The sequence below is a fragment of the Centroberyx gerrardi genome, chromosome 14 (assembly GCF_048128805.1).
Source record: "Centroberyx gerrardi isolate f3 chromosome 14, fCenGer3.hap1.cur.20231027, whole genome shotgun sequence".
NCBI lineage: Eukaryota > Metazoa > Chordata > Actinopteri > Beryciformes > Berycidae > Centroberyx > Centroberyx gerrardi.
Genome location: NC_136010.1, coordinates 16,483,981 through 16,507,194, shown reverse-complemented (window position 1 = coordinate 16,507,194; position 23,214 = coordinate 16,483,981). Strand labels below are relative to the sequence as shown.

At 44.3% G+C, this 23,214-nt stretch overlaps 1 protein-coding gene across 3 annotated transcripts in view; it reads right to left on the bottom strand.

The window, feature by feature from the left end:
* iqsec1a (IQ motif and Sec7 domain ArfGEF 1a) overlaps nt 1-23,214 on the bottom strand; it is an 88,419-nt gene that overhangs the window by 27,049 nt on the left and 38,156 nt on the right. Inside the window, exon 5 of one of the 3 annotated variants that reach the window (XM_071924587.1) lies at nt 20,782-20,845. The exons of the other annotated variants lie outside the window; for them this stretch is intronic. Within the exon in view, the coding sequence (XP_071780688.1) occupies nt 20,782-20,845 (64 nt within the window). Of the gene's footprint in view, nt 1-20,781; nt 20,846-23,214 lie in introns of those variants that run through there. 3 annotated transcript variants of the gene reach the window in all.

Here is a 23,214-nt window from a genome sequence, read left to right as displayed (position 1 = left end):
GAGTCACACCTGTCTCAAGTCACGCAGGGAAAGTCCTGTGGTTTCCATATGTGTCTGAACTGGGGAATATGGCACAGCAGAGCAGAGTTTCAACGCGCCTTGTGTCGCTCTTCCTCGTTCTCAATAGCACAGATTACCTTGAAAATTAACAGAACGCGCAAGTATGCAATTTGAGAGTACAAAACTACTACAGCACATTCAGAGTTCTCCCTCAGTATCCAATCATTCTGAAGCCCCATAACCTGCCTAAAGCAAAGAGACACCATCTGCTTCCTAGTCTAATAGCACCATGGTGGCTAATCCATCATCACACAGACTCCCGATATGAATTACACCAGCCAAACACTTATAACACCACCTCCCTCTGCTCTCCTTACTTCGTCTGACTCTAAGATTGATTTCAAGTATCCTTCCAATGGTAACCTCTGACAGGAAAAACATGCCTATCCTTTGGTATAAACCAGACATATTCTTCAAATAATTATTGCTCTGTGTGTATGTGTGTGTGTGTGTGTGTGTGTGTGTGTGTATGTGTGTGTGTGCGCACGTGTGCGTGCATGTGTGTATGCTTGGCAACGCAATCAAGTCAGAGCCATGAGCTAAATTACATTATTGAATTGGGTAAATTGACTGGAAGGCTTACAATGATAGTAATTGCTGTTTCAATCAAATTCCATTAATTGCCATCCGCATCAGTGATCAGATAAAAAGCTGATGATCTTGAACATGTTGTGTTGCTCAATCATTTAAATCACTGAATAGATTTCATTAGCACTCTAGCATGAAATGGTGTTATGGTTTAGAATTGATGTTGTATAAATAAGTTTCTAGTAGACAAAGACAGAGAGATGTTCATTGCGGCAAAGGTTTTGACATGATGTATGCAATCAAATTCTTGATTCAGGATCAACTGCGGATGCGTGCTACGCTCTATAACAGCACTATGCTGTGCTACATAACATGCTGTGCACATAGGTTCAAAGAGAAAGAGATTGCAGTTTGAAGAGATCAAGGGAGGAAAGAAAGATCGAGACCTTTACATTCTTACAATACTCAGACTGCAATGGCTGACATTCCATCCTTACTCACCTCTCCACACACAGCTGTCTAATCGCTTTAGCAGAGTTAAGTTTGCCTCGCTTTGTTTTCCTTCAGCCCTTCAGGGCTCCAGTCACTCGCTGTGCTATGCTGCCCTTCCCTGGCAAAGCCCACTGAGCCTCGGTGGCATCCCAAGCCCAGGGCAGAGACACTGAGGCCATTGAGCCCCAAGGAGCACCTCCCGGCTCGGCCGTCTGCACTGGCACAGCTCATTGTTTGTGTTGGCACTGGGTATAAAGGCAGCCTTTCTCATGTCTGCTCCATCACACTTTTTCCATCTTTGATTAGGGAAAACAGTCACTGAATAACAGGGGCTACCCTGTAGTGAAGACCACGAGATGTGTCAATATGTCAAAGACAGTGCCAAATAATATATGTTGTTTTCTTGTTGGGGGCCCGCAAACAACAGCCATAATACTGTAATACCATCACTGTGCAATATCAGCATTATAAAGAATTCCAAAGTTACAGTTCTTACAGTTCCTGCTCCACTTGGAAGTGAAAGGACAAAATGTATTTCATTTTAATGGCCCTCATTTGGCTGACAGTGGTATAATAATTCAGGAAACACAATGTTATTTCAGGAGAAAGTGCCTGAAACTGGAAGATTGAATACAGATGTGGCAGTGTGAATGCAGCCATGAGCTCTAGATGATCATGATCTGGTGTGCAATTACTGCTGAGTGACAACATTACCTGGAGATACAATATACACATCATATGGGATAATAAAGCCATGAATTTGGACATGGAAATACAAGTCATGCCAGAGAGGACCACCTACTGCTGTGTCTTTTGGCACTGACTGTGAAGATGCACCTCATTTCATGCTTATTTCTTTGGGTAGAAGAATTAGAAACATTGCTTATAGCACTGAGAGGCAAACTTAAATGTATTTGCTGCTAAACATTCATTTTCACTTTTTAACAGCTATTTTGGGGCATTTTTTCATCTGTATAATAAACATGATGTTTGACCAATAAAAACAGTCAGTAACTGGGGGAAACTGCTGCGTCAGGCCCTCAAACATTTGTCAAAGGAAATCCTGACTGTTGCTCTTTTTCCAAAACTCTGCACATCTAAGCAGAAAACAACCGAGTCCCAACCCTGCCATCAAAAGAATGCACTTGAGAAAACTGAGTATCAGTTAACATGTAATGAGATCTTCCCAGCTGCAACTTGATCAGTGGTATTTAAATATTAATTGAAAGCCATGCTTGAGAGCATCTTAACAATGACAGGAGAAATTAGAAAACAAATTATTCATGATTCCCATCTCTTGCCTATGTCTTTCCAAGACTTGTATGTCAAGGTTTTGGGTTGTTATTGGCAATGAACAATATAAGAGCCAAAAACATTGTCTACAAACTGTTTTAAAACAACACATCTGGTGACTGGTCAATAAATCATTCTTCTAAGCAAAACAGACAACTGAGAAACGATCAGTCAAAGAACAAAAGCATGGAGATAAAGTCATCATCTTTGTTCGAGTTTCCTTTGCTCTGAGAAAATGAACAGCTCAGGAAACTTTTCTGCAGGTCACGAGAGTGCTGAGAAATGGATTCATGTCGACACATTCCAGTGGAACAAGATATCCTGAGTGTGCAAGTTCCATTCATACTTCATTTCCACAAGACCTGGATGGATGCAAGTCAGCAGATCTTATACATCAACATAAAACCCATTCGAGCAGGCAAGGCAGGACATGAGGCCTGGGTTTACGGCGCGATAGAGACATTCTGAGAATATCAAGCGAGTCAAATTCATGATAACAACCCCTGGAGGAGGTAGGGTATACAACAAATGGATTACACAGCACCATGTTTATTGTTTCAATTCCCTCAATGCCTTTCATAACCTCCACTTGAGACAGTGCCAAGACATTTACAAGAAAAGAGGGTTATACAGGGCACATGTATTAATTCACCATTTCTATGACAAACTACCTGACAACGGCTAACGTTGTTTGCCTTCCATTTAATTCACGCACAATCAAAGCCTATTGGATCCCATCCAACACATATTGGAACTCAATAACGGCACGATTCCTTCAGGCGAAGGCTCGAGAAGCACCAGCCGCCCTTATCATACATCAACATCAACACAAAGCTTGCAACACACCAATTCCAATTAGAGGGCTCTCAGAATAAGAAAGAAGAATACCTGTCATTCCAGAGAAACGGATTCCTAATGTAGAGTAAATCTGTCCGCTACCTTGGCTGTATCCTCGGAGGTTTGATCTACGCTCCATAAAGCTCACTGCTTTATTGACTGGATGCACAACCCAGTTCTCTGCGGGCTGCAGGGCCCATCGATCTGTAGCCCCTGAATAACTCATTAGAGGCCCCCGTCCCAGCTCTCTGAGCCGCGGAATAACACACTGGTCCTTCCAAGGATAGTGGACTGAGCCTGACCCCGCAGCCACCTAGAACTGTCATTCAGTTGGTGTCATCGTATCACAAACCATAAATAAATGTCAAGCTTTAACCAAAATGATTAAAATGGCTTCAGTGTGAAATGCATAAAGAACAAAATTGACCAGATCATGAAAGCGTGTAATAGAGGCGTCTACATCATGAAATACCCAGACTTTGGGGTTTTCACTAAAGCTATTTGAGGTTTTCCATGATACAGGGTTCCAAAATGGAGGGGCTTGGATTAGGATGTGGAAATATCAGAGGATTGAGGATGTTTTTCTCCACCTCCCATTCTCTGGGATCCCTCAAACTGCCTGGGAACTCAAGGTTTCCAAGGGTGCAGTAGAGACTGTGTTTAACTTTCTGGTTTAGGGAGCTTTTTGTTGAACTAATACCAGCCTAATTCTGTCATTTTAATCGACTGAACTTCCTAACAGCCTCAGGTGTCTATCAAAGACAGGAGGTTTTATCCGTAAAGAGTACTTCTCACATTGTACACCATACTACACACCCAAATGGTAATCTATGACTGACATACAGATCAACATGGGCCATTTGAGAATGTTTTCTCTTGTGGTGGAGTCTGTTTCCTCATGCTGTATCTACAATACACACTGAAATCCCAGGAGTTTACTTGGCCTTAACTTTCTTGTTCTTGTCAACAAGTTTTTTTCATCTCATTTCATACTTTTAATGACAGAGCTGAGTTGGGTGGAGAGAATAATTTTGTGGAAAATTGATATTTTATCTATGGGAAAGGGCAGTCTGACACTAGTCTAGATCTGGTCTACCTTAGATTGTGGGCTCATACAGACCAATAGACCTTATTCCCACAGCGGCCATTTTGAATTTATGTTGAATTTACACTCAAACATTATCCTATCTAAAGATCACATTGGTTCACATTTTAAGGTAAAATATTTGGCCCATTATAGCTAGCTAGAATCTAGCCTTGGTAGCGAGTTAGCAGCTAACTAGCTGGTAACTTCCCTGCTAAATTAATGCAGTCATTGTAGTTGTTGTCCCTAAAATTATTAAATGATTTGATAACTGTTAGGTCTGTCTGAAGTAACACTACTTTCATGCCAGTCTTCCGGTAGAGTTCCCCACCCTGAGTGTTCAAAATGGCCCCCATGTCAATAAGATGAATTGCTTTATTTAAACCTTTATTTAACCAGGTAATTGTACAGTACACTACATGAATGTTGCAGTGACAGCAGGGGGGAGTAGTTTCAGGAGGAGGGACATGGTGAGTCAGCGCCACAATGACTTCCCCACACCAACCCTGATGATGATCCTTTCCACGCATAATCTGTAGATGTGTGTATCTGGAGCTGAGTGGTAGAGATCTGTCATTACTGCCTCGAGTTAAACAGGAAGGCCACTGTGAATGTGACAGTCCCACTTTAATGGCCTCTGAACCTCCTGTCCAAGTGCATAAACATTGATCTGTGCAGCATAAGGTTAAGATGCTTGTTCCTCAGCTTCATGTTTTTCTATGCAGCTTTGAGATCCTTGTTTAACCTGTTTCCTATGCAGAGATGATACAGAACACTAAGCAGCATATCCAGAACAGCCATTTCAACATCTTTGTCTTATTACATTGCATTTAATGACGACACTCCGAGGAATTCTGTCTAATAGGAAGCAATTGGGATTCGTAGTTGCTGCGCTGTGACTATAATGATCCCACAGGGAATTCTGCCTTTTATTTGCTGTACCAGAAAGCTCAGCATCCCACACCAGGACGAGACGACAACACATGTAACTTGACTGATAGAGAAAGAAGATGTGGCGGTATGGTGGGACACAGAAACGGGAAGTAAAAAAAACCAAAACCAAAGCAGTGTGTATGCATTCTGCACAGTGCAGCTCTGCATTTCTCTAGCCGCTATTCTCACGTACAGTATGACTGATGAGGGAGAGACCCCCTCACGCTCTGTGCATCTAATGGGCTCTAATGATGGCCTTGCTAAGCCATCCATTCTGTAAACAGGCCTAATGAGAGCAGGTCCGCAGTTCTGGGTGGACGGAGTACACAGGCAGAGGCCTGTTAGAAGCTCCACCGCCTGCCTCTCAGAAACAATCGGGGGCAAACGCATGTGCAGTCATCAGAGGCCCTGCTATAGGTTTAACTGAAAAGATGCTAACAGGATGCTTCACATGAGCAGGATGAATCACCAGGAATGTGCTGTGAGTCAGAGAGAAGCTGGGATTGGAGACGGGGAGCTGGTCAGTTCAGAGACACACACATCAGAGAAGAGCTGAGGCAGAGGGCTAAAGGGCCAAACGACCTGTCATGGTTCTGCTGTTTACACATGGCTAAAGACACACACCTTCACTTAAACGTACAGTTTGATAAGTAAGCATGTAGACTCTATTGGACAGAAATAAGAGACACAATTAAATACAAACAACCCTTACTCTTCCTTCTCCCTCTCTTCTCTCTCTCCCTCCCGGCCCTATGCATCAGCGTGAGTATGACATCAGACTACAGAGCAGCGGCGCCGGCACCCCGGTGTACGAGCATCAACAGTCCCCTCATTAGCTGCAGCTCTCTGTTGCATACTTTCCATACATATTTCTCCAGCCATCTCTTATGCACACATGCACACCGCAGCACCGCTCACATGCAGTGCCTGACAATGTAAACAGCTGCCGTCTCCCCTGCAGCTCCTATATTAACCTGCACTACACAGCCAGAGAGATCAACACACACACCTCCGGAACAGAGCCCACCTACCTCCACACATCTGCCTCCGGGTTGGCTCACATGCATCAGGGTGCGTCCGAGCGCTGATGACAGATAGCTCCTGCTCTCCACAGCAAGGCAGGGTGATCTTGGTGACTGGGAAGCTGCTAAACAGGCAGCTAGACCGGGTCTGTCAGGCTCAGAGCACCAGGAACCTCCATCTGACTGATTTACTCTCCACTCATCAGCACATTCCCCTAAACGTCAATGAAAAGGGGGAGGCTCCCCCCGCACACTGCACCCTCCCCCTGCCTCGCTCTTTCGCCTCTCGCACTCACTCAGCTGTTCTACGTCTGTCCCTCACAGCCTCAACCTCTTTCTTTGAATCTCTCTCCTCCTTTCATTAGTCCATCTCTCATGCCCTCTCTCTCTCTCTCTCTCCCTCCCATCAGCTGTCCTCTCTCTCTCTCTCTCTCACCCCACCATGTCTCCCTGGTCTGTGGTCATTTATTCAGCTGTTGTGTTGATCCCGTGGTCCGGCGGGGACGTGTCCGGAGCCTGCGTGTTGCAGCTCTGCAAGGTCACCGATTGTTTTTCTGCCTCTTCAGGACACATGGCATGGCCCGAAGGGGGAAATCTGAGCTCTCAACCAGAACACATCCTCAACAACTAGAGCATAACCCCGCATGCACTGAGATAATGCATTTATAGTGATCCATTTATATTGGAAGAGAAACGATAATCACATTTAGTTACATTGTAAAATATAGAGGCTTGAGTATCTCATTGGACTGTGAGAAAGAAGCTTTCCTCTGTGCTGATAAACAGGCGAAAAATTGCATCCACTGACCACCATATCACTGTTTCTATCCTTCCTATTCAGGAAAAGCAGCTTGCCGGTGTGCGGGTATAGCATGTGATTGTGGCATCTCAAACGGAAGGAGCTGTCAGTAAGCCTGTATCAGACAAACGTCCAGGAAACTTCCGCCTCCCTGTCTTTCCTGTGCTTTTGTGCCTGCTCTGGACAGTCCTGTCCAGTGGGCCATAGCTGACAGTAGCATGTCAACACTTTGAGAAAAAGAGGAGGAGAATCTCATTTGGTAGTGCAACTTCCTAGACATGATTTACATTTTTTAAAATGCTATGAGCCTGAAAATTTGATGGTTTGTTTTTCTCTATTTATTTTGCTAGGAATGATCAGTGACAAGCAGTTCAAACTAGTTCAGGACCCAGGACTGACTGTATATGTGAAACTGCATATCACAGATTTGTCAGCCATGTTGCTGAAAAAGGATATTTTTGCTGTTTCTCTGCGTGCTCCCAGGCACGTCATTATCTGTAAACAATACTTTAGTAAACACTGGCAGTAAATCTCTGTATAGCTGCTATCTGATGGGGCAGCAGTGGGAGTGAAGCCAGAGAAAGAGGCGACAAGGCTGCATCAGCCTCTGTGGGACGCCATGCAAGGCTAAACCCCCCATCTCCCTTAATTTCTCATCTCTTCACTCACCGACGGCTCACAGTGGAGTCAGGACTGCTCATTTATTTGACTTAAGATATCCCACATTGCTTCATTTCTTAGCTCTCTGCCCTTGACTTACTCACAGTGGAATACCCAAACCAATTGATTGTCTGAGTGGCCATTAACAGGCAGCAAGAGATGCGGTCAGCTTTGACAGATAACTTTTGTTATTTCTTATATGAACAATGCAGTCGAAGCCATATAAGAGGACTATCCACGCAGTGGGAGGGGGATTAATATAAGACGTCTATTAAATAATCACAAGAGATTTTTCAGACCTAGAGGTTGTTCTCTGTTCTAAAGTCTCTCTACCAACAGATGGGGCTAGTGCACAGTCAATATTGTACTGAGACTGATTTAGGGTTTGGGGCTAAAACTGAGGAACGAAGGATTCCAACTCTTCTTTATGAAGGAGGGGCAAGGAATGGAGTAACAAACCACAAATGTAGAGGAGCAGTGAGAGGGATATTGTTTAAGAAATGGAGAAAATGTGCAGGGGGAAAGGAGTTAGAGTTTGTGAGGGAGAAGAACTGTATTCTGTGGTTCTCTAGGGAGCTCATTTACACTGCAGTGTGAAGTGGAGATGTGTGAACAGACAGGTTTGATCTCTCAGTCTCATTTGTCGGAGGCGACTCTTCAATGCCAAGCTTGATTGGCCCTCATTTTGAAGGGAAACGTCCCCTCTCAACATCTCCAGTCTGGGTAGAAAACCCTGACACATACAATATGCCACAAATACAATACATTAAAACCACTCTTACCAAAATAATAATAATAATCATATAATAATGTGGAGAAGAATAATAATAAGAACAAGAATAGTAAAAATACTACTACTAATAACAATAATAATATGGTTTGGTCCTGTGCAAATACTGATACATTTTCTGTGAATTGCAGCCAAAAAGAAAAATCAATAGAAACCAAAAAATCTGCATGGAGTGAGTGAACCTGGGTGAAATTGTGAATGATGTCATTGAGAAAAAAGAGGCTATGGGAACCTGGGTGATACAGGCAGTGGGCGTGTCTCTGGGGATGTTTGCACGTGCACAGAGCTCCAAGAGGCCAGTTGTCACGGCAACAGATAAGGCTGACAGCAAAATTACATTGCTTGTACAGTTAGAAGCTACAGTTGTTTGTGTATGTGCAAATGCATAGGCCTACATATACACACAGCCCAAAGCAGTTAGTCCAACCAGGACAAACATTTAACTTTAATGACTGTTTACCAGCCATAGTCCCAGCCTCCCTGACAGCATGGTAATTTCACTCTCCAGGACAGGTGCTAATTTCACAATTCATGGGGTCTACAACCGGCCCACACAACGCATGTGAGTGTAATTCATTCCATGAAGAGTCAAACATTTAGTGTTGAAAAAATGATTTGATTTTAATGCCGTCTCAGCCTTAGAAAAGAGACCATAATCGAGCCATACAGTATTCATAGATGTCCGTTCTCCTAGGGCGTCCTACAAATGATCCATGTGCTTATGATATTAGGAGAGGACATAAAACTATAAGTAATTCTATAATGAGGTTAGCATTGGGAAACTTGGACAATGAATTTGTAATGTTTGGTCTTCTGCCCAGGGTGGTCTTTTATCTATTAGTCATTCACCTATTAGTTTCAGTCTCAGACAGAGCTGAAAGCCCTCAATGGGACCATTCTATGTTACCTAGTAAATGCGTTGGCATACCATTATCACTACCTCCTCACCCCCCCCCCCCCCCCCCCCCCCCCTCACCCCCCCCCCCCCCTCCCCTCCCACTCATCTCTCTCACGGATCAAAAGACAATCTCACGTCAAATTTGAGGGTCTGCTGTGTCAGAGGACAGAGGTGGTGGATTTACAGCAATTATCAATGCGAGCTCTGGAGGCTCAGCTTGTGCACAGCTGAGCATCATCCCTCTCTGCCAAGGGTGATGCAGGGAAAGGACAGAGTACACACACTAAGTCCCATTCACAGCAAAGCATTGAGAGAGATTAGCGATAAGGATCTTAAGACCAGGGCAGCCTCCAGATTCTGCAGCAGAAAGCTAAATTGGGTACTAATTATGCAAGGAGGAGCTGTTCTATGTGGGTCTGTGTGTGTATCTGTGTAGATGTGTGTGTATGCATATGCATATGCCTATGTATTCGAATGTGTGTCAATCAACAAATCAGTGAATATCTGAGTAATGCACATGAAGTGAAACTGTGTATGTGTGTCTGCACATGCACACAAGAATGTGCATGTGGCACACAGACCACACGGTGCAGTGTGTGTATATAAGAGCTGCAGTGCAGCAGCATGAGCTCATCACTCTTCTCTTCTCCCCCTCCTCCTTCACTGCCCCCCCTCTCCCCTCCTCTCGCTCACCATTACATAAGTTAATGCAGCACACACCCTCATTATTCGCCAGGCAGCCGCTGTGAAGAGATGCAAAGGAATATGTCATCAAAAGTAGAATAACACATGGGGCCGCCAAAGATGCCACAGAAAGAGACAGAGTGTCTGTGTTTCCCTCTGAGCTATCGCAGCCTCCCACTGATCACAAAGAGCAGAGGCACAACTAGGAGAGGTAACACATTTTCGGCCCTGCTTTAATCAGAAACACACAACATGAGCAAGAAAAGAAAGAAAGACTAGAGACATTATGGAAAAATTACTTTTTCCCCCATTATACAGTAACAAAACCATATGCACTTTTCTCATCAGACACCATCACACCTCAGTAAACATCCTGCACATAAAGAGTGCCGTCTCCTGAGTGTGGCATTCTTAAGTATTAGAGTAAACAAACTGGCTTGCTCAGATGATTAGCATTTCAAAGCTGCACAGCTCAACATGAGAAGTGTAGATACTGCAGCAGAGGCAACATTCCCAAATATATCTCCCATAATGTTACAACCCTGCAGCAATGGGAGGTGAAGAGAGAGTGGTAGTTCAGTCTCAAGCCTTCTGGCCACATGCTACATTAGTCCATTTGTCACTGTCATGATCAAATCTCCTTCTCCAGCCAGGAACTACAAAACAAGGTAACCAAACAACTACAGAAAACATTGGCAACTATTATTCTTGCATGTAAGAAAAAAATCTACCTTCTTTCACCATGCAAATGCCCCTCTGGGTGAGACACAAATATAAATTATTCAGTGGTATGGACACTGACTGCAACTTAAGCATAGATCAAAAGAAGCTTGTGTATGTAGAGCGCTTTAGATCTCAACAGGAGCTCAGGTAAACCCCAGATAAACCCAAGCACAAAGACTTATTAAGCTCTCTTGCTGGTCATGGGCATTGATCTAAAATTAACCATCTATAATAATGCACCCCAATGAAGAAGCCGGCAGCCCATAGAAACAGCCAGAGGATGCAGATTGTTGCAATGTAAACCCATTTTCCACTGGATAAGCATTTGGGTAAGCATGAGTGCAAATAAATCACAAACACAGGTGAGGGGAAATATGCTGAATCAACTATGACCGCCTACATTTGGGCCTGGCACCATTCTGTGTGACTGTGGTCCACCTCAGCAGATAAACATTGTAATTACAAACGGGACATTGTTATGACTTTCAAACTGTTCAGCACCGATTCCGCAGGCCAGTAAAACAGTAGATTTCCACCTAACTGCAACTCTTGAGAACCACCATAACAGCCTCTTAACATCTCCATCATCCTGACATTTCTGACCAAAATACGGCTTCTATCCTAGACACGTCTAAGCTTTTCCACCCCAGAGAGCACTCTTTCACTCACCACAGTGGAACTGCACGTCCGCTTGGCAGGTTGCTACTTTTCCATTACAAGCAGTTCCTCTCAACCCCAAAAAAGACTTCACTTGTCATAAACCCAGTGTACCAAGGCAGGGAACCAACAAAAGGGTCAGGCCTCCCTCTCATCTAGATCCGCATGCATGATGTTAAAACACCTGTGTGTTGGGTCCAGGTCAAACCAACACCAACGCGGTGCTAACGTCCCCAGAGTGAGGTCCTGCTGGAGTCAACTGCCTATCATGAAGCAGGACTTCTGAGTTCACCGAACACCTCAGCAGATAAACACTGTAGCAAACACAGGCAGTGTTTGACATTCCAGTTCGCTCAGATGAGACTCTACAGAGCTTCTCCTGTACTCTGTTCCATGGATATCCACTATGGGATGAGGAGCAGAGACGTGGAGGCACCAGTGACAAGCTCCAGATCCACACACATTAAATAAGTAATGCTCTCTCTGCTGTGTTCGACTGCACTCGCTGACACAGAACCAGACTCAGATCAGATGTACTCTGGTTTCTATGGTGTCAGTGCTACAGCATTCCTCTCTTAGTCAGACATGCACAGTCTGATGTCATCAACAGACAACACATGTATTGCCTCTTCTCACTTTGATCCTTTGAACCTATAGTAGAATCTAATGCTAAGCAATAACATTTAGGACATTTGCAAAAGCTTCACTACCTCAAAAACACAATCGCTGAAAAGTGACAACTCTAGTGGGTTGAAGGCTAAAGAAAAGTACAGTTTAGATAAAGCAAAGGAGACAAGATGATGAAATGCAAAGCTTTCATTTCATCATCTGTCTCCTTTGCTTTCTCTAAACTGTACTTTACCTAGGCCTACGTTCGGAGAGGTCAGCATGCTGTGTGTTACGCTAGCACTAGCAAAGAGATGAGAGAACATTTGAATTTCCCTGCAGGGTACATGTTGATAATCATGTCACATGCTGAACGTACCACAGAAAGGTGCAGTTGAAGAGATACAGTAAAATGAACAGACCAACTGATCACATAATCCCATCACTATAAGCTATGAATACTTTACAGTACAAGGACAAAGTAAGGCTTTTCTGCATAATAAAGATAATGGTTATCTAAGTGTGTGTGCTGGACCGGGTACATCTGTGTTCATTCAGGAACAGATTCCCCATTTCAGAGGACATTCTCTCCCACTGTTCGCTTCTATGGCAAGACAAAGATAAGCGATAATAAGGCTTAAACGAGATGAAAAAAAAAAGAATTGCCAGATTGTTCTGCATTTCCAAAGAAATGTCTTTGAAAAGGTAGGTTGTTCTGAAAGTCCTTGAAAACGTCTTTACTGTTGCCTGTCTGCCTTTTTATATTGTGTGCCAGTGATAATATGTTTCCATGGTTTTGGATAGGAAACCACCAAGCTTGAGCATATAGATAGGAATGTTATTTGATCGGACAGACTTCAGAAATATCTACGCAGACTGCTGCTTGCGGTTGGTCGGAAAACAACCATCACTTATAGTCCATCCACACTGTTTATGCCAGATGGTCTCCTACCTTATAGTTCGGCTGGAAATGCAGTACTTCCACATCACATTCCACACGGCAGTGACATCACTGGAGACACCAGACATGCCCGAAAAAAATGTGCATGGCACAGAGAGGAAGTTTCAAAATGTCCCAAAAAACACAAAACTGTAGCAACTCCCCCTATAACTGCCAGAAGAAGTACAGTCTGTGCTCACTCCCTTCTAGACCACAAATTACACCCCACATCCTTCACTTTCCATAGAAAAACCCACAGAGAAATTCATTCTTTTGCTGCTAAAGTTACTTCGTCTGTGCCTTTTAGAAGTTCTCCCTGCCCCAGTTTATGTCGGGCTCACAGAGTTGCTAGTCTAGCAAGCTGCCCGATGACCAAGTAAGGTAAAGGCCCAGTATGTATAGCAGAAGAAAATCATCCCTCTTCTTAACAAAGGCTCTCCACCCACATTGAACCACACACCAATCCTCCCTTTCTTCTCGGCAGACACCCCTTCTTTTTCGTTCCTTCTAATGCAATCCTTCACTCATCTGGCAACGATGCGCTCCCCAATGGTGATGGGCAGGGCCTGCATGTGTTGTGTGTCTAATGTGTGTCTGTGTATATGTGAAAGTGAGTGTGTGTGTGTGTGAGAGAGAGAGATAGAAAGTAATAGAGATAAATGGAGAGAGAGAAAGAGAGGGAGCGTGCAAGTACTAGTGTGTGTGTGTGCGTGTGCGTGTGTGTATGGTAATACTTGGGCCCATGTCCAAGAATCACACTGCTCTCAATGGGAAGAGCGAGCAGGAGGGAGGGTGAACCCCAGTTCAGCAGCTGGGAGAGGCTGTTTTGAGTTACTACACTGGCCTTGATTTAACAACATGGCCTCAGTCCTGGAATACAATCTGACTATGTTGCCCTAAAGCCCAAGCAGCGTAATGAGTTACACCCAATGACTGCCATATTCCGGTGACTCTGAGGAATTAGGAGCATAATGAGTTCTTTAGAATGTGTAGACCAAACAGAAATGTGTTTTACAGTCTTCATCATGGAAAAAATCAGCAACGCTGCTAAATAATTCCAAAGGACCATGGAGTCATAAATTGAGATGATGAGTGGCGGCAAGCAAAAGATTGAGTAAATAATTTAGGGCTCAAGTGTACACTAAGCGCCCTTCAAATGCCTGTAATAATAAATGCTTAATATCAGGCAAAATCTGACAAAAAGATAATTGTAATACTATAGCCATCTGGTGTTGAGGTTGCACCTACAGCTGGGGGGATTCCCAGAAACATAAGAGAACAGGACGTGTTGTTTGGAGGTACGATGCTATCTACATCAGTAATGCATTATTAATGGATCATGGACATATCCTCACCTTCAGAATACTAATGCTTATGACAGATTGTGTGTGTGTGTATGTGTGTGCGCGCACGTGTGTGTGTGAATATATTAGCATACATAGATGTGACAGTTGGCAGGTGCCCCTGAGTTTCACAGATCCTGGATCAGTCTTACGTCTTCACTCGCCGCTCACTTCTGATTCAGACATCAAACCTCTGCATGATGGGAAACGCATGAAGGAAAACTCCTCTAACATGAGCGACTAGATGTTTGTGGTGTAGCAGGGGGAAATTAGACCTAAATACTGTAGCTGTGGAATATTACCACAGATTCTTGTCTTACAGCTGCAAAACCTGGAATCTAAATTAAGTTGTCAAATTGACAATAAAGGGAAAGTAACAATTTTGAAGATATATTGTTTTCTGATGCTCAAATAGCAACTTCAATGAACATGAAAGGTTACAGTACATTAGAGACATGTAAGATGGGGCTAAAGGTGAAGATCATACACACATTAAACTCCATCACCATGGAAAAGCCATTCAGCTCCGTGTTTTTGCTCTTAACTTCAACAGATAATGGTTGTTTTGCGTAAATCGGCTCAACGTGCATCTCACATCGAGGAGCTGGAGTGCATGTAATGGAATATGGAGCGTCAGATATCTGTGTCGTGACAGGCAGTAAAAGACATGAGAGGTTTTTTATGGTCTCAACACAGCAGCAGGGGGATGGGGGTGTAAATTAGACAGACTGTGAGAGAGTGTGCAGGGATGCACCTTTTTAACATACCTGCCAACTGCCGCACGTTGGAGGGAAAACACTGAAAATAATTTAGGTCCGTGGGCAAAACCTCCTATATAAATTAGGCGGCATTAAAAGAAAATGAAACCATGATCTACCAGCTGTTATAGGGAGATCTTGCATTCTCTGATTCACTGCTGTGATTCAGTGTAATCAAAAGACATTAAATCACATCTGATGACATGACAGGCATGTTGTGGTTGAACATGAACAAATCCCAAAACACATAACAGACTCATAAAAAGAGATTCCTTTGCCAACCCTGATGTGAGCTGTGAAGCTACACTGAATAATCAAGCATAGATTATGCACTAGGTGAAAGGTGAACAGGAAAGGGTCCCAGTGGGACAGAGATGAATGAATTCAAGCAGAGCCAGCTCATTTCGTCCTATTCACCAGTACCAGCCCTAAGCAGAAAACAGACACAGACAAGATCATTCTAAGAGCCAAGTTACTTAACCAAGTGCTTCTAGAAAATAACACCCGTAACCTGGTTCGCTCTGGGAAATCGACTGTGGTCCAGCCAGCTCACACGCCCCTGAGTAATGTCTCTCACAGTCAGCCAGTATGTCAACATCACACCTGAGCAGAGCGGAGGGCGCCCTACTCCTCTTTTTTCTGTCAACCAGCCACTCTTGATTAACTAATTCTAGAGTCTGTTTTAAAACATATTGATTTGCCTAATGCTGGGAGCACTCCAACACAGCAGGGGAGATCAACAAGCTGAAGGCACTCCATGATAATGACTTGTTCAAAACTGGCTGGTGGCAAAAAAAAAAAAAAAAAAAGACAGGCACAAGAGAATATCTAAACATAACTGGAAACATAGCTGTTTTCAACATACCTCTTATAAAAGTTGTTGTGAGGGTGCAAACACAGCACGTGCCAGTAATCCAAGCAGAAGGCTTTGAACTTCCACATCCTCAGCTCAAACAGTCACTACTAAAGCAGACAATCAACAGGAGGGGACAGCAGTGGGGCTCAGAGCTGGAAGGTCCATTGTGAGAGGCACAACATCCTGCTGGCATATTCAAAAGGCACCATGGCACCGGAGGCACGGGATCCTGCTCAGTTGTTCAGCTGGTGAATCCCTGGCACTGGATGTTGGATCTCTCCTCCTCTGGAGCCCCTGCCTCAGCTGCGAGTGGGTCAGCAGCCTCCCTCTGGGTGACAGTGGTTCTGTCCCGCCCAGAACAACCACATCACTCCTGGACCTGTCTCAGTAATCACCCACCCAGAGAGCCAGGCCCATCTGGAACTAACCAGACCACGGCTTGTGACCTTCCAGGATCGATTTAGACGGGAGTTACTGCTCAGGATCTACCTCCCAAAATAACCTGTATGCTGGTGGCTGCTTCGGCTCCGTTCAGCTCCTATCCAGGTCAGTCAGTCTGTCCTCTGTGCCTGTCCCTCCACAGAGCGCGTCAGCCCGGGATCCTCAGAGACATCATGGCTACGGCCGAAGCTCCGCGCTGCTCCAACAGGCACAGGTACTGGAATGTGTAGGAGTGCAGAGGCGTAGAGGATTCCTCCAAAAACTCGCTCATCCCTATTTGAACAGGCACAGTCTCAAAGGGGATCATCGATGGCCTCCTCTTCCGTCTCCTCCTCTGCTGCGAGAACAAACTTTCCAGTGAGGCGAGAGGCTGGGTCTTCTCTCTCATTCTCAGTGTGGCTCTCGTTCAGCCCAGCACCATCCCTCTCCTCCTCCTCTCCTTCCTCCAGTGGGATTCTGAACCTTCTCTCCTCCTATCTCTGTCCCCTTCTCATGATTCTCTCCCTCTCTCTCCCTCTGCCTCTCTCCCTCTTACAGCCGCTGCCATCCACACAGGACCTCCCAGAAATGTGCCGATTCTGGTTGCTGGGCAACACTACGGTACTACTGAAGCTTCAAATGGAAGCCTTGCAGAGAAGCCTGTGATTGGTCAGCTTTTCAGTGGGGAGGGGCCACTGCAATGTTGTATGACCACATGAGTTTATACACATGCTGTGTTCAGAATAAATAGCAGCTTCAAGCGTTCTAGTGTTTTGTAAATGTCTCGCAAAATCCTCTTGGTTAGAAAGGAAACGCTGCCTATTTGACTCATAGACAGTCAAGGTCAAGGAGGCATTACAGAGAACACAATAGCACATGGATAGCATGAGCATATGCCTGGTTCTGGTCAATCATAGAGTGATTCATAAAGTAATTGAAACTCTGAGATATGAATGGTGCGCTGGCAGAAGTATGTAGAGAGGGGAGGTGAAATTTAATTTATATTCATGAGAAGACCAGGGTGTAAAACCTGGATCAAACAGACGCATATCATTATTACCAGCGTGTTCAGATGTGCTGCAGTGCACATGTAGCCATAAGACTTAGATAGTGCACACATTGCTCTCTCCTTTCCCGCTGAGGGGGGTTTGCACTTGAGCACAAGCACAGTGCTGTTCTCTGTCTCTGTCTGAGATGCAGTGCCAGACTGCAGTGCCACCCAGTCCCAGCAGTCATGGGAAAGGGGTGTGGAAGGGCCTCTCATCAATATTCAGCCACCATCAGTGTCCAAACACACAAACACTGGAAAAAAAACCTTACATATTCACACAGACAAGTAGGCACAAATATGCAAACGCAAACACGCAAATGCACAAGTCACACATGAACACACTAATTGGGATAGTTAGATCTGTGTCTTCTGACAAGTGATCTCCACATGACCCCTTTCACACACCTCCTGGCACAATATGGGCTTCCTCTGCTTCTATAGCCGAGATATAGAAAGGCCCGAGCCCCACACAAAGACACACAGGCTATATTGAGAGCCTCTGTGAAAAGCAGAGACAGTGAGGAATTAATTAATCTACATACCATTCATCAGACTTCTGACACAATTCAGGCAGCCTGATTTACACACATCTCACGGAAATGACCACACACTGACAGAGCCTTTGCCTATGCTATTCATCTCAATTTGTCTTGATGAAAAATAGCTTCCACTGAGTTAACATTTTACACTCTCGGTACTCAACAGGTGTGCCTCTGTCTTCCTGTTTAACTACGGGATTCAGAATTTGTGAGAAGTTAGAAAATGTCTGTCGAAAAGTAAAAACATGTTTAGAGCAGATTAGCGGGTTATATTCAGAGATGGAGTAGAAGAGAGGCTAATGCTGGAGTGAAATCCAAAAACCTCGACAATTAATGCCACGGTACAAAGGTCACCCACTGCTTTGTGCTCAAAACTATTTTTCTCATTGTTTCCAAATGTACATAAAGCTCATTGTTCATTGTGGTGATTTACTCATGTGGGTCATGCCAGATGGAGACTCCTTTTAATTCCCTCTATGTAATTGATGTGAACTTGCCTACAGTGGTGAGTGTGGGTGGAAGCCCCACTGTTTCTGTGAGCACAATATACTGCAGTCTGTGAAGGGGAAGGAAGAGCAATTATTACAGTATTAACTGGCATAAAACACAGATGGCTCTGATTCAAACACACATAACTGGTCATTATTTGTTTTTATAGGATAAAGAGCAGAGCAAATGCACACATACAAACACCCCAGGATATTACCTAATGAGGATGGATAGACTGTGCAACATGGAATACATTGTGAACTGCTACCTGTATGCTGAAAACTGTTTGCTAAATGATCACTCTGTTCATTTAACACAATGCATGCCTCAGACAGCAGGTGGGGTGTATCCAGTGACACATCACTCACTATCACTCTTGATGAGGTTCCCCCTTCTGTGAGTACAAAATCAATCCAATAAAATAAAATAATACAATAAAATAAAAAAAATAAAAATAAAAATCCCATTGCATTTCAGCAAAGGTCAAAGTGAAGGTCAATTGTCCAATGGGTGACATAATGTTAACAACCGTGCTTTGTGTTTGTATCTATGTCTCTGTAAAGCATGGCAGGCATATGGAAATATGACTGGGACATTTCCTTTGACTAACATCCCTGTTGTGCTGTAGGCGGATCAATATGAATGTACAGTGTTTTACAGATCGAAAGCCTCTAAAGGACAGACAATCATATCGGTTAAGCCATCAATCTGAATAAATGAGCTTATGCGGTGAGTGTACTGACAAGCTCTCATTGTCTCCCTGGTCCTCCCGGTGCATCAGAGTGCACAGATATGGGCTGATATTGAGCATTACAACGAGGGGGACCCACCTCTCTCTGCGACTAACACAGTCAATCACTGATAAGCTGCTGCAAGGATTTCATCATGGCCTGCTCTAAAGGGGGAGATGCGAAGTCAATAAACACAGAGAATGGCCCGCTGCACAAAATCCTCCGGTCCACAGTATGTGAGGAGGGGTGAAGCAAGGGGGTGGGGGAGGGGAGCTGGCTAAAGAGTGGAGGAGAGGAGGTCCAGTGATCCACAGGAGAAACAATGGAGGGATGAGAAGGTGGGGAAGGGCTGGGTGGAAGATTGTGGAGCGATGGAAAGGAAGACGAGAGTGACAGGAAAGAAGAGCGATGGTGATGGAGATGGCATAAGGCGTAATAACCATCATAGATCAGAGAGAGAAGGCGAGCTCTAGGTCAAAAGAAACAAGTAAGAGTACATTTGTCTTAAAAATCCCCGATAATCCCCGACATTCATATAAACAGGATTTCATTAACTATACAAGAGAATCAGGACACGAATGACAGTCGGTGTGAATGACAGCCCGTCTGAGAAGATGTCTTAGAATAGTTCACCCCCTGGTGGCAGATTGGAGTAGTTCCCATGCTTTCAGTGCTTGAGAGCGGATTGGCTGATGTGATCGGAGGAAGAGGGAATCTGACCAGCATGCTGATTCATTCACAGAACAGCAACACAAAACATCATAGAAAATCTGATTTATTTCTTAGTTATACCTGCATCAGGGAAGAATTCCATTTAGAGGCATACATAAACAGCAGACATATCTATCTTGGATAACTTAACTCTTGACAAAAAACATGCATTTTTAGATAATTCAACATTGTTTAGTATTGCTGAATAGAACCTGCAGTTCAAAATGAACCCTAGAATGATTTACAATATTGCTTTATCATGTCAATCCTTGAATCTTTGCATATTTGCCTCACTGGTGTGTCAGACAATTACACTTCCTATTCTATTTTATCCGGATTTGAAGAAGAAAATAGAGGCTTTGTGTAAGGAAAATCACAAGGACACAGACAGCAGGACGATACCAATTCTAGCAAAGGAGGACGCACAGAAGCCGAAGAGTATCTCACTAGCATGTTAGTTTACAGTAAAGGGCAGATAATATCATTTAATATCATATATTACAGGGGAGCTGTGGGGAGATTATCTTACATGAAGGTTACACCACAGTTTGTATGGGCACAAGCTCTCGCATCACACAGATTGTACAGTACAGCTGTTTAGCCCCCAGCCTGAAAGCAGCCATGCAGAAGATAGGTGGAGGAAAAGGAGGCATAGAACAAGGAAAAGGAGGGTGGGGGACAGAGCAGAGAGAGAAGAGGAGGGGAGAGATCCATAAGGAGAGCAGACTCACTCCTCCAGCTTCGGCTTTGTATTAAAGCAGAATGCAGGCAGACAGACACACAAACAGAGAGACCAAGAAAGAGAGAACAAAAGAAGGAAGAAAAAATCCTCTGCGGCTGGGTGGAGGTGAATCCCATAGTCTTCTGTCTCTGCCAGCTATCTTGAAGGCCTTTCGTATCCTGAGGCCGGGCAACAGAACTGATGGAGAACACTGTCTTCCCTGTCAAAGAGGGTACACTTAGACGCAGGACCACCAGCACAGCACACATGTCCAACACAGCAGGCTATGTTTGTCAAAACTACAGCATTTCTAAGACTACTGTGAAAGAGAAACATCTTTCACATTACAATTTATTCCGATTTTTCGTGGAATGTGTTACTGTTGCTTTGTGTGTACAGGCGTGCAGCTGAGACAATGTTAACACGCCACTTTTTTTTCATCATTTTAAATCCCTGATAGGATTAGCGTGTCTTGAAATAAGCACATACAGCACGCACAGAAATTCCAGAGTCATGAAAGCGAAACAAATGTACAGAAAGAATATACAAGCATGAGTGAGTCAGTATGCACTCTTTGGGGACAGCCAAGTGGTCGTTTCACTTATGAGTCAACAGAACGTCATGGATATAAGTAAAACACTTAAACCCATACACAGATACATGCTCAGCGATGTCTTGCCATGGCTATCAGTATGTAGCAGCTTTGCTGATAAACATATATCCTCATAACTGCTTTTATTTTTGCCAGAGGAACAAAATGTTCTGGAGACGCGCTCCTTTTCTGTGGCACCCAACTCCCCTCTGCGCTCTGTCTCCTAGTTCCTCACGCTGCTGTTGCCAATGGCTTATTATGGGCTGTTTCAAGCCGAGGATGCATAAACAGTAGCCGCTCCCCAGAGGAAGCTACAACTCACTGAGATGTGCCCCCGAGAGCACGACAGCTCCCAGTGCTCCTGATAATCCTTACACATGGTTCACACAGTTCCAGCTGCAACCTCGTACACTGCAGCCCCAGCCCCTCTAAGCCCAGTGCCAGCCTGTAAATGTCCAGCTGCTGAAGTTTTAGTGGGCAAATGCCAGCCTTTGTGCCAGCTGAGCTCAGCTTGAGCCAAGTTTGTGCTGCTCTGGCAAAAGCTAATATGCTAGCATCGGTGAGGACCAAAACATTTAGCTAGGCTACCTGGCTAATCTGACATTGGAGTTCTCTTGCATCTGTGCTGTCCAAATACCTTAGTCAGCACTGTCTTGGCCCTGTTCTGCTCCATTCTGCTCTGTTCCACTTTGCTCTGTTTGATTCCGATTTGCTCTGTTCCATTCTATTCTGTTCTGTTCCATTCTATTCTGTTCTGTTCCATTCTATTCTGTTCTGTTCCATTCTGTTCTGTCCCGTTCTGTTCTGTTCCATTCTGTTCTGTTCTGTTCTGTTCTGTTCCATTCTATTCTGTTCTGTTCCGTTCTGTTCTGTTCTGTTCTGTTCTGTTCCATTCTATTCTGTTCTGTTCCATTCTGTTCTGTTCCATTCTGTTCTGTTCTGTTCTGTTCCGTTCTATTCTGTTCCATTCTGTTCCATTCTGTTCTGTTCTGTTCCATTCTATTCTGTTCTGTTCCATTCTATTCTGTTCTGTTCCATTCTGTTCTGTTCCGTTCTGTTCTGTTCCATTCTATTCTGTTCTGTTCCATTCTGTTCGATTCTGTTCTGTTCTGTCGGACAAGTGAAAAATGGCAGAGGAAACCTTGGGGTGTGCATGTCCTGCTTTCTGTCAAAGAGGGGATCAAAATGTTGATCAATAACTGCTGCATGGCCCTTGGCATAATGACTGAACTAATAATAATATCGCTTCACTTTCTGTAATCATGCCCACTTTACTGAATGACTGTAGTTATTTCTGGCAGTGGACAGTGGACTGTAGCTATCGGCAGAGAGAGAGTGACAGGTTATTGTGATGACAGGCCTACATCCATACAGCATGTATTCCTGCTTCTGACTCACTTGCAGTTCTGTAGCAGCATGCCCCCATCCACTGATGATATGTGAAGCGACAGCATGTTCTGTGCCAGCCTGTGAGCTGGCAGCGCAATGTACAGTATGCAGTTGCTGTCTTATGCAATAGCAGCATGCATCCTACAGTTCCTATCTATCGGCCTATTCAGAGCTATGCTGGCAGTTTTCTCGGTGCACTCTCTCAGTCTGCAGACCCAGCACACTCCGCTGTCATAGGCTCAGGCTGCAAGTGGAGGAATGTGCTGTCAGAGCCTTATAGCTTTAGTGACGCACTCTCTTTTTCATCAGCATTGGCATCACTTGAACAGGGGCATCGCAATAAGAATGTATCAGCCAATAATGGAAAACGGGCATCCCTGCTTCAATAGCTTTACAGCACGAATGCCTTCTGAGGATGCATGACATTACCTCAATGAAGGGTAAAATCCATGAATGTTTATGAGCCACATTGTCCATTCAGTGTTTTATACTCAGTCTGTTACAGGAGAGCAATTATGGATCCCAGCAAATTATCCATGCAGAGAGATCAAACCTCCTGGATGGTAATGGCATAGACAGGGAGATTAACAAGCATTTAGTTGAAAGAC